This window comes from Chelonia mydas, chromosome 2, assembly GCF_015237465.2.
Source record: "Chelonia mydas isolate rCheMyd1 chromosome 2, rCheMyd1.pri.v2, whole genome shotgun sequence".
In the NCBI taxonomy this organism is placed as follows: Eukaryota; Metazoa; Chordata; order Testudines; family Cheloniidae; genus Chelonia; species Chelonia mydas.
In genome coordinates, this window is record NC_057850.1 from 162664222 (window position 1) to 162675580 (window position 11359).

The 11359-nt window shown below is 41.2% G+C and overlaps 1 protein-coding gene across 2 annotated transcripts; it reads left to right on the top strand.

Annotated features, from left to right (window-relative positions):
* The first annotated feature begins 124 nt into the window (after window positions 1-124).
* HUS1 (HUS1 checkpoint clamp component) lies at window positions 125-9224 on the top strand. 2 transcript variants are annotated; one of them, XM_007061353.4, is made up of 8 exons: window positions 125-286; window positions 1617-1744; window positions 3504-3680; window positions 4373-4480; window positions 5529-5603; window positions 7648-7747; window positions 8125-8256; window positions 8910-9224. In XM_007061353.4, exons 1-8 carry the CDS (start codon window positions 235-237, stop codon window positions 8990-8992), a joined length of 855 nt encoding a protein of 284 aa, XP_007061415.1. In that variant the 5' UTR covers window positions 125-234; the 3' UTR covers window positions 8993-9224. The 2 variants fall into 2 exon arrangements, with proteins under 2 accessions (XP_007061415.1, XP_043396413.1); XM_043540478.1 differs by having other exon boundaries at window positions 237-341.
* The last annotated feature ends 2135 nt before the right edge of the window (window positions 9225-11359 follow it).

Consider the following 11359-nt stretch of genomic DNA (forward strand, 5'->3'; position numbering starts at 1 on the left):
AGCTCAGCGCCACTGATCCCCCGCCCAATGGAGTAACGCCGCAGTGACACCCGAATCAGGCCGTTCCTTACACTCTTCCCGGGGCTAAGCGCACGCTGACGCTATACGAGGCCGCAGAGGTGGGCGGGGAGGAGACGGGGAAGCGGAACTGGGTTGCGCGGGGCCGGGCTTCCCGGAGAGGTTGAGCTGCGCCGGGTTTATTTTGCTTCCAAATTCAGGGCGGCTGCTGCTGCTATGCGGTTTCGGGCCAAGATCGTGGACGTCGCCTGCCTGAACCACTTCACCCGTGAGCGGGCTGGGCTGGGCTGGGGGGCCGCGCTGCGCGGAGCCCCGGGGAGAAGGTCTGCAGCAGCGGGGTGGGAGGGAGCCCAGGGGGCGGGACGGGAGCCTGCCTGTGGGGAAAGGGGTAGGGTGAGCTGTGGCGGGGGCTGGGAGATGGAGTGGGGGGGAGATTACAAACCCTCATGCCCCCTGAGCTTTAAAATCTCGGGGAGATGTGCCGCCAGATCCCCTAGCCTCTCCCCGTACCCCAGGGAACGATGCACCCCACAAAGAGTGACATGCGTGAGGAGGGGAAACCGGGGCTGCTTTGCAAGCACACGAGCCTCATCTTTCTGGCTGCTGCTGTCCTTGGCCATACAGTGCTTTATAGCCAGAGCAACTAAACTGGAGTCACTAGCTGGTTTAGAAGACAGATTTCAACGCCTGCTGCCAGGGGAGTATAACACCCGGCCCTTGCATAGCACATTGTATCCCAAAAGCCATTACTAAGAAAGGTGTCCCTGTCTTCATTTTACAAATGAGAAAACTGAGGCACAGAGCCCTGCAACAACTTGCCCAAGTTCTCAGAACAACTCAGTGGCAGATCTGGGAATATCTGTCTATCTGGGATATTTCCAGGGCATGTTGTACTGTAACATGTAGGCACAATTATACATAAATAAAATAAGAATAAAAAAATTACCATGGACCATTAGTCTGTGTCTTGTTCCTGTGTTCCAAAGATTTTGCTCTGTAATCATCCACTTTTGTGTCTGTGTTTGTTTACTATTTGTGGTAATGGTAACACCCAGGAACCCTAAACAAGTGGGCCTCTTACAGAGCAGCATACAGACAAAAAATAAAGAAGATAGCTCCTACCACAGATTTCTCACAGTTTAGATGTCAGACAGGATAGGAGATAGGTGACAAAGCAAAATAATTATGTGCAGCATAGTTGTAGCTTTTTAGTTCCAGGATATTAGAGAGACAAGGTGGGTGAGGTGATATCTTTTATTGGACCAACTTCTGTTGTGAGAGAGACAAGCTTTTGAACCATAGAGCTCTTGTGTGGCTTGAAAGATTGTCTCTTTCACTAACAGAAGTTGGTCCAACAAAAGATATTACCTCACCCACCTTGTCTCTCCAAACAAAATAATGATGGGGGGCAGAGGGTTTAAACCAAAACAACAGAATTTAACAAAATATCAAAGTCTTGGGTTGCCACTTTCCATTGATTTATTTATTTTAATAATGTTCTTTCCTACTGAACTGCAAACCACAACCTTGCAAGCAAAGCTTTTTTTGTCCTGTGCTAGAAGTTTTAGGAAGTCATTTAATGAAATTTTATCCCATAGGTGTGATCAATACAATTGCCAAACTAGCCAAGACATGCACTCTACGCCTTACAGTGGACAAACTTTACTTCATCCTTACTGATAAAGTGGCTAATGGAGGAGTCAGCATGTGGTGTGAATTAAGTCAGGTACGTGCCATAGAAATAGGCTGATACTGCATAATTAACAGTATATGAAACATCTCTCATTGTCTTTAAAACTAAGGTGGCTGTTCTAAAGGTTTAAGAGGGACATCAGTGGTGTATAGACTTTTGCAGGAATGTATTTCACCAGCAATCAAAAAAGCTAACAATGTGAGGAACCATTAGGAAAGGGATAGATAATAAGACAGAAAATACCATAATGCCACTATATAAGTCCATTGTATGCCCACATCTTGAATACTGTGTGCAGTTCTGGTTGCCCCAACTCAAAAAAAGATCTATTAGTACTGGAAAAAGTATAAAGAAGGGCAACAGAAATGATTAGTTTCAGGGTAGCAGCCGTGTTAGTCTGTATCCGCAAAAAGAAAAGGAGTACTTGTGGCACCTTAGAGACTAACAAATTTATTTGAGCATAAGCTTTCGTGAGCTACAGCATGCATGCATGAACAGTTCAAAACAGCGTACATATTGAGTGAATTACTTATTGTAAATCTCGATCTTTCTACCTGAGTATTGAAGTACACATGTAAATACTCTTCTACTTCCTTTTTTGGGCTCTTATTGTGACGTCACTGCAAGGCTGTGCTAATATAGTCTTCATGCTGTTTGGGATAAGGGTGGTATTGGTTTCTTGATGTCACATCTATTTACATGCGAGGAATTTGGAGGCTTAACAAGTCATGCAGCCTTCTCTCAGAGCAGAAGCCACTGCCATGCACTCTATGCCCGATCACAGTGAAATCATCAACAGACTGTGAATCGGGTTTTAAAGAGAATTAAATTCCAAATTCTTTGCATGTTCATAGATGTGACATCAAGAAACCAATGCCTCCCTTATCCCAAACTGGCATGCATCCGATGAAGTGAGCTTACGCTCAAATAAATTTGTTAGTCTCTAAGGTGCCACAAGTACTCCTTGTCTTTTTGAGAAATGATTAAGGGTATGGAACAGCTTCTGTATTAGGAGAGATTAAATAGACTGGGACTGTTCAGTTTACACAATGTGCAAGCAACCTGTGAAACTTGTTGCCACGGGATGTTGTGAAGGCCTAAATCATAACTGGGTTCAAAACCAAATATGATGAGTTCATGGAGGGTAGGTCTGTCAATTGCTATTAGCCAAGATGATCAGGGACACAGCCCCATGCTCTGGGATATCCCTACACTGCTGACTACCAGATGGTGGGACTGGACGATAGGGGATGGATCAGTAGATAAAATGCCCTGTTCTGTTTATTCTCAATGAAGCACCTGTAACTTGGCCACTGTTGGTAAGCAGGATACTGAGCTAGATAGACCACTGGTCTGACCCACTGTGGCCCTCCTTATGTTCTTAATTTCACGCATAGAGAATGTGTCTTCATGTGGCTGAACTCTTCTGTTTCTAGGGTGACTTTCACATATATTTTCTCTCAGATTTTGTGTGTAGTTGCACAAGTGATAAGAATGTTTTAACCTCTCTGTTTACTAATGGGAGGTGGCATGTAAGAGACTGAAGTTAATAGGTTACGCATTGAATTTGTCACAGGGTCCACACAACTGGACCTTTATGGCTGCAGAGCCTGTTTTGTAACATACAGAACACACAGAGCAAAGGGGAGTTTCAGCCTGTAGACAGTCAGTTCTGAATGTATGGTACAATGCTTTAATTCTGCTTATTGTGACTTGCCTTATTTTAAATTTAAACAGTTTTTCCTGTCATTCCTCCCCTCTGTTTTTTTTTTTTGTTTGTTTGTTTTTTAAGGGGAACTTCTTTGATGAGTTCCAAATGGAAGGAGTAGCAGCAGAACACAATGAAATTTATTTGGAGCTGACACCCGAAAACCTATCAAGGGCTTTAAAAACAGCCCAGAATGCCAAGACGGTGAAAATCAAGTTGACTAACAAGCACTGCCCCTGTCTCACAGTAGCTGTGGAACTGGTAAGAGCAAAAATGCTTTTTAAGTGCCCTTGGGAACAATGTAGTAAACATTGTGCTGTTCCCTAAATCTAATAGCTGATTTTAAATTCATATATGTCCTTTCCTGGAATAGTCTGAAATGCTGCTGGGAAAAGAATCTAATTTAACTATATTGATAGGGGCATGCCTTATTTTATGCTTGGAAAGCACCTAGGATAATGTGGGTGATCCTAACCAGGGAGGGAAAGGGAGAATAAAATATTACAGAATGAGTTACAACAAGGCAATGGCAAAAAAGTAAATGCTTCCATTCTTCTTTCCATCCAGTGGGCCAGGTTTTACCCTGACATATACCTCTTGCATTCCCATTGAAATCAGTAGGTTACATAAGGTAAAATGGCAAAACTGTGGCTTTTTTAGTTTTGTTTTCTTTTAATTTAGATCTGCCCCCATTGAGGATTTTAATATTACATTATATTGCTGTAACACCATTCATTAGCAGATCCTAAGTTGTTTTACAAACATTAATTATTTTAGCCTTGAAAAATCTCTTTTAGGAAGGGAAGTATAATGCCCACTTTCTGACACAGAAAGCTTAAGCGTTTTGTCCGGGGTACATCACAAATACCTGGCAGAGCTAGGATTAGAAACCTGGTCTCCCTGACTATTAATCCTGTTCCTTAACCACAAGTACTTTATTTTTCTCTCTCAAGCCCTCATTATCGACCAGTAGTCGCATTGTGACGCACGACATTCCAGTGGGAGTTATTCCCAGAAGACTGTGGAATGATTTCCGAGAGCCCAGTGTACCAGACTTTGATGTAAGCAACGTTTTTTTAAAATCACTATTGAATGCACAGGATTGGGGTGAAACACTATAAGCTGTGTATGTTGTTAAACTTTAGTGTGTGTGTGTGTGTGTGTGTAATATATATATATATAATATACACCCCCAGCTTGAAAAGGTAGCCCAATTATTGTCACTATGAGGTGTACAGATCACAGATATTATTATAGATGTTTCTTTTTCTGGGTACAAGAGACCACATAACTTTTGGCAGAGCTATCATTAGACTGTGTTTTTTACTCTTCAGTAAGCAGCCCAAGTACATCATTTTGTATGACTGTATTCTTTATAAGGTACAGATCCTTTTGTCATGAGCTCTAGAGCTACGTAAGAAAAAGACCTCTGCTCTAAAGAGAATACATTTTGTATGTAGTTTCTGTCTATCTGCTCACCATGTCTACTACACTAGATGTACAAAACCTTTCATGAACAAGAGGAAACTAACAGAGTTTTGAATTTACGTGGCTTGGAAATAACTGGGATTAATTGTGTTCTGTTTCACCAATGTAGCTCCACAGTAACTCCACTGAATAATGAAGTTACTTTGAGTTTACTATGTGCAGAACTCCCCCCCCTTCAGCTCTAGATGTTCCTTGTTATAACAAAGCCCCTCCCCTCCTGAGTTCATAGGAATGCTTATCACTGAGGAACAGAAACTCTGATACATATTTTGAAAAGTTGTTTGGGCTAGACCTTCTGCTGTTGACACATAACACAGATTAGGAACATAAGGGGGAAAAAGTATATAATAATTGCTCCTTCTCAAGTGTTGTGAACTGCTAGGAGGGCAGCATGCTGTTCTGAATGAACCAATGATGTAATCTGGTAAAGGAAGTGTTCTGTTCCTTGGTAGTTCACTGATTTATTTCAAGTCTGTTGTGCACCCCTTGCTGAAAAAGCATTTGATAAATACAGAAGTAAAGGAAGACCAAGTGTCCCATCCCATCTATTTCACTTTGTGAAATATTATTTCATAGTGCTGTGTGTTTTACTTTTAAATGTAGTTGATGTGATTTTTGTAGGTCAGTATTTACTTACCAGTGCTGAAGACCATGAAAAGTGTTGTGGAAAGAATGAAAAATCTCAGCAATTGCATTGTAAGTTAAAATATCTCTCCTAATCCCTTGAAAAAAGGGGTCAATTGCATCCCTTACTTACATAAAGAATTTCCTTCTCACTTTGCGTAGTGATCCCTTGTTAGATCTTGCAAGCTAAGCATGCTTGGGCCAGGTTAGTACTTGTGTGGGAAACTTCCAAAGAACATCCAAGTGCTGCGGTTCAGTGTTACTGTTGTTTTACAGGGCCTAAAAGTACACTGTGTGCTTCACAGTCGGTAGTACTTTTCCTTCTGAATCAGTACTGAACAGTTGCTTCAGTGTGATGTTAGAGAGAAGTGTGATGCCACAGATACTGTCTTGCAGATGAGATGTAAAATTGAATTCCTACTTGGGTTGTCAGAGTAAATGGGTTAATGCTGACTAATTGATCAAATTACAACCTGAGCCCCTCATCCTGCAAATACTGATGCCTATGCTTAAATGTATGAATGTATGTAGCCTCGTTGATTTCAGTGGGACTATTCACTGGCACAAAGCTAAACATATGTCTGTGTTTCCAGAATTGAGGGCCTAGGATTTACCTTTCGACCTGTCTAAGTTCTCTTAGCAGCATTTCAGCTATAAATTGCAATCTTCACTTCTTAACCGAAATGGTTGGCTAGCATTGCTGAGCGCTGTTAAAGGTCTGTCACATTCCATACTAGGAATAGCAGCATATCAGTGTTGGATGAAATGATCCTTGTATGCCCATTATTTTCCACTCAGGAATGTTGTGTGCCTTAAGTATTGTTTGTTTTTAAAGTGCTTTGAAATCTTCGGAGGGAAAGTGCTCTAGAATTGCGTAATATTAGAAACAGTATTATTAGCAGAGTTTGCCTTACAGAAAATTTTTAGTTCTATGGGATAACAAGAATTATTTTGAATACTGTGGTAGGAGCTCATAACTTCAGTCATTCAGATGATAGCTAGGCACAAAAATCATTGTTGAAAATTTTCTCATGTAGTTTTTCACTTTCAAAAGGATAAACATATCTAGAATTATCCTCTTTATAACTCTCTTGGGCAGAGTTATCTGTGTTTTGTCAGTAAAAGTGTGATCAGCATTGTGAGGCAGGTCCATGCAATGACATACGTTTTTCAGAAGCTCTGTAAAGTTATAGTTGTCTAGCACCTTTTATCCCAAAAGGTCTCACGTTATTTTGAAAACTCTATTCCTGATAATACCCATATTAGAGTAAATGGCCACACTCCATCTGCTTAAGTGGTGATGGATCAGTCCTTGAGTGCGCGGGATAGGGATCATTTCATTCGCTACTGACTTGCAGCCACCTTTCCCTTTCATTTTTCTAAGGTGGTATCTAGGAGCCAAACACAACAGCTGTGACCTCTAAAAATACTGGAGAGTAAATGAATTTTTCTGCTACTACATAATGCCAGCTCCTCCCACCCTACCCTACCCCGCTTTTCTTTCTCTTCTCTCTAATCCCCATCAGATGTTAGTCATGGGAAAGATAGTTATTGGGTGAAACCTAAAGAAAACCCAAATCTAGACTAAAGTTTTCAAAAGCACTTAAATTCCATTTTTGAAAATGGGACTTAGGACCTTAGATTATGGCTCACTGAAAGTCTATTGGATTTAGGTCCTTCAGTGCCTAAGTCACTTTTGAAAATTAGATTTAAGCTCCTAAATCATGCAGGCACTTTTTGAAAAGCTTACCCCTTTTATTTTATCAGAATATAGTCAGGTTTGAGTTTTTTCTGACCGCCCCTACTAAGGAGTTCAGTTTTACATGATTTATCTCCTGCTGCATTGTCCCTTTGGACTGTAGCTGTTGCAGAGAGTGAGACACTGTGAAATAACTGCAAAGTTTTAGACCTGGCCTTGCAGACTAGGGGTTTGAACTCATGTCAGAAGCAAGGAGAGAGTTTGTGGAGAGTGTAGTATTATCAGTGTGATGTGCTCATGTTGGTCATGGTGCTTTTGAGGTAGGATGATGCAAACTGTATGAGTTGTACATTTAAATGTAATTTAATTATTTTCAGAGGGAAAATTTGATTGATAAATGACTTACTTGTATTGTAGGTGCTTGAAGCAAATTTAAACGGAGAAATGAACTTGAAAATAGAAACTGATTTAGTGTCTGTTACGACCCATTTTAAAGGTCTTGGAAATCCTCCATGGGGTAAGTCTCCCGCTTTGCCCCATCCAGATGTCTGTTTTATCTTACTGCGTTAGTTTTGGTACTGATAAACTTAACTCTAAGGGCTGATCTTGTTAATACCTGGGGAAATTCACTCTTCAGAACGTTTTAACAATTATCATATAGTCAACAAATTTTAAATTCAAATAAAATGGATGTTGGCTTTTTTTTTTTTTTTTTCTGTTTTAGTTTTTGGAGCATTTGAGTTTTAATGAAAAGACTGCAGTTATTAATTGCGTAAGAGAAAAGGGATTTAAAATGATAACCCATGTACATATAAACTAGTGCATACTGACTAGAGCTGATACTCATCTTGTGAGCGTACTTTTGATACAAAGTCCTCTTTTATAACATTTTAGTATCCGAGGATGGTTCGCAAAATTCTACTCAAGACAGAGATCCGGAAAGCATGGCTGAGGCACGCATAGACATAAGGAAGCTCCTGCAGCTACTTGCTGGGCAACAAGTAAATCCCACAAAAGCCTTGTGCAGTAAGTTCAATGGCTCTGACTTCAAGAGAAACTTATTCAGACTGCCATTTTCAGCTTTTAGGTGGCCAGCCTGAGACATCTTAGAAGGGCATACTTTTCAGAAAGTGCTGAGAGCCCAGCTTTTGCAATATCAGACCTTTTTAAAGTGTCTGAAATTGGCACCCAAAAATCACTAGTCATTTCTGAAAATTTAGTCACGTAAATTTAAGCTGTGAAAGTCATGCAGATGGTGTGCCATTGGAAAGTCCAATCCTGCCCCATGGCACAATTCTCAAATCTCTAGAAAATAATGTAGGTATTCTGGCTACTCTTTCTTTTCTCAAGTGGTTTCCCATTGTGTTCAAGGCTGTTTTTCTAAATCTGTTTAAGTGTATGATGTATGCTATCAATGTACACTGTCACTGTTCTTATATGTTGAGACCTAAATGTGTATTACAGCCACAGGCAGATAGAAATGGGGTGTAGGATTTTGTATCACATTCAATACAAGTTCAGACCCTGCTGAGAGGAGAATCCTGGATCACCGCTGCATTATGTTGAAGCGGGCTTTTCCTCTGAAGATGACAGAGCTTCTGCCTCTCCTATATAGAAGTTTCACTGTGTTATGTATTTGTGCCAGCCTTCCAACTAGCTTTTTGGTGTCTCTTTTACAGATATTGTAAGCAAAAGGATTGTTCACTTCATTTTGCTTCATGAGGAGGTTTCCCTTCAGTACTTCATTCCAGCACTTGCATGAATACTCTTCTACAGCTCAACAGTTCTACCATCTGAGGCCTTCTCTACAAAGAGTGAAACAAGCATAAAGAGTGGGGATTTTGTGCATTGATGGGCTGTTGGTCTATAACATTTAAATAAGTTATATATTTTATATTATATATATTTATAGAATTATTGTAAGAACTTGATTCCCAAGGATATTATATTTTTGTGCTGATTATATATTGGATTAAAGTGAAAGTATACGGAAAGCTGGTCTTTCTAGTGTCCTGGGCAGGGAAATTGTAGAAGCTCATCCATGGTGCTGTTCACTCCACTCAGTAACTAAGCAAGTAGGTGAGTGAAGATGCTGTAACATGAATGTCTCTTCAGCATGTCATAAGGCATAAACAGAAGTTCAGCTCAAAGTACTTCGGGTTTCTTTAGATGAGGCCGCAATGTAGGCACATCAAAGAGAGCTTCTTGGGGGATCAGGGTAAAGATTGTGAAATAAATTCCCCTAGGAATTAAGGGCCATCACAAGCCTCACCACCTTCCACTCCATGGGCAAGGTGCATTTCTTTGATCTTGCCTTTTACTATAAACATAGCTGTGTGTATATAAAAATTGCAAAAGATAATGGGGACACTTCTGCTGGGGAGGAGAAGAGAACAAATGAGACAGATGCTGCTCAGATGGCTTAATGGACTCCCAGAAGGTCCTTAGATGAGTGCAGTATAAGAGTCTATATAGAATGTTTGTTTATATTTTGGATTGTTTCAGCTACTGAGCTGTAAGAGTAGGCGGTGCAGTGCTATTTGAGGCCTTAGTGAGTAGGGGTATCAGTACTTACCCTTACTTTTATATTCATGCCGACTGTTAACATGGGTTATTTTCAACTAGGAGTCTCTCCAAAAACATCTTGTCCCTGTTCATGAAAAATAGCTCTCTTTTGCCCTAAAAAACTGATGACAGGGCATTTGGGGTTTCAGATAATATATTGGGATGACTTACCTTCTGTTGCCAAAAACTCAGCTTGTCAATGAATTGAGGCAAGACTGGAGAAGCTGTGTCCTGTTTACAACAAGAGAGGTAGCCAGAATGCCATGGGCTTTGAACACCAGAGCCTTTCAGGTTTCAGAGTAGTAGCCATGTTCGTCTGTATCTGCAAAAAGTTCAGGAGTACTTGTGGCACCTTAGAGACTAACAAGTTTATGCTCAAATTTGTTAGTCTCTAAGGTGCCACAAGTATTCCTGTTCTTTTTGCAGAGCCTTTCAATGAGACATTGGGTTAACAACTGGGATCAGCTGGTCTACAGTACTGGCTGCATTTGAACATTTTGTGTTGGCCATTATCACCCAGGGTTTGGGCTGCTTCAGCTGCTCCAGAGACAGGGTGACTAACACCACAACATGTGGGTGTTCAGTGGAACTGCAAATTGCCCCTCTGGCCTGCAGTGGAAGGTACCTCCACACTCCTGAGGTCAATAGACCAGGACAGTGCTGTGCCTACAGGCAGAAGGAGGTGTTAATTAACATGCCACTTCTAGCACCCAAGGCTTTTAATTTAATGTAATTTTTGGCCTTGGATGTGGCAGCCAGATAGCTGGGTTCTTTCCAGAACTCATTTGTTTTGGGAGAATCCAGACTGATGAGATTGTTTGCAGCTGGAAATTTCTTAGGTAACTGGCTGCTACGGAAGCAACCATTCATCTTACAGTTAATTTTTTATAGTCACCTCTAACTACATCTATATGCATCTGTGCAACTCCTCCCCTTAAGTGAAGTGTGCAACCTGTATACCCTGCCTCTGTCACTCACTTCCTCTGACCCCCAAACTGCCTTCAGACTTAATCAAACAGGGCTCAAAATCCACACCAGTTCTGTCCGTGAAAGGGCCTTTGGCATCTTAAGGATTTGGTTCCAGTGCTTTTTGTCACATAAGTGGGACATTCTGTAGTCCTGAGAAAGTACGTATATTACAGCTCATGTCCTTAGTTCTCCACAATGTAGCAAACAGAATACCAATGCTTGCACAGGGCAATGCAGTCAAGGCTGAGCCAGAGGAAACAGAACAAAGGTGAGGTATGAATGAAGAATGAAGGACGAACCCATCGGCCTGGAGGAGCAGATGTATAGTGGCAGGGATCCCAGGAGCAGCAGAGGGCAGAATTTGTCAGGATAGCACAAGCCCCCTGTTCCTTCCTTCCATCAATAAAGTAAGCAGGACACACAATTTAAATAAGCAGTACACACAATTATGCTTTTGTGTGCAGGGAGTACAGAAGAAAGAGGGGACCTAACAAGTGCTTGGAAAGTATGTGGGTAGAGGGTATCACCACTTACCTTTTGGTTGTTGGCTCTTTATGGTCCCCTGCTTGACTGTGGCTGAACTCTTCCAGCTGAG

What these genes read in the sequence shown, in the direction of transcription:
- HUS1 (XM_007061353.4), top strand. Translation starts at nt 235, where the DNA reads ATGCGGTTTCGGGCCAAGATCGTGGACGTCGCCTGCCTGAACCACTTC. An exon ending in CTGCCTGAACCACTTCACCC is followed by an intron (nt 287 to 1,616) that starts GTGAGCGGGCTG and finishes TTTATCCCATAG; the next exon opens with GTGTGATCAATACAATTGCC. An exon ending in TCACAGTAGCTGTGGAACTG is followed by an intron (nt 3,681 to 4,372) that starts GTAAGAGCAAAA and finishes TTCTCTCTCAAG; the next exon opens with CCCTCATTATCGACCAGTAG.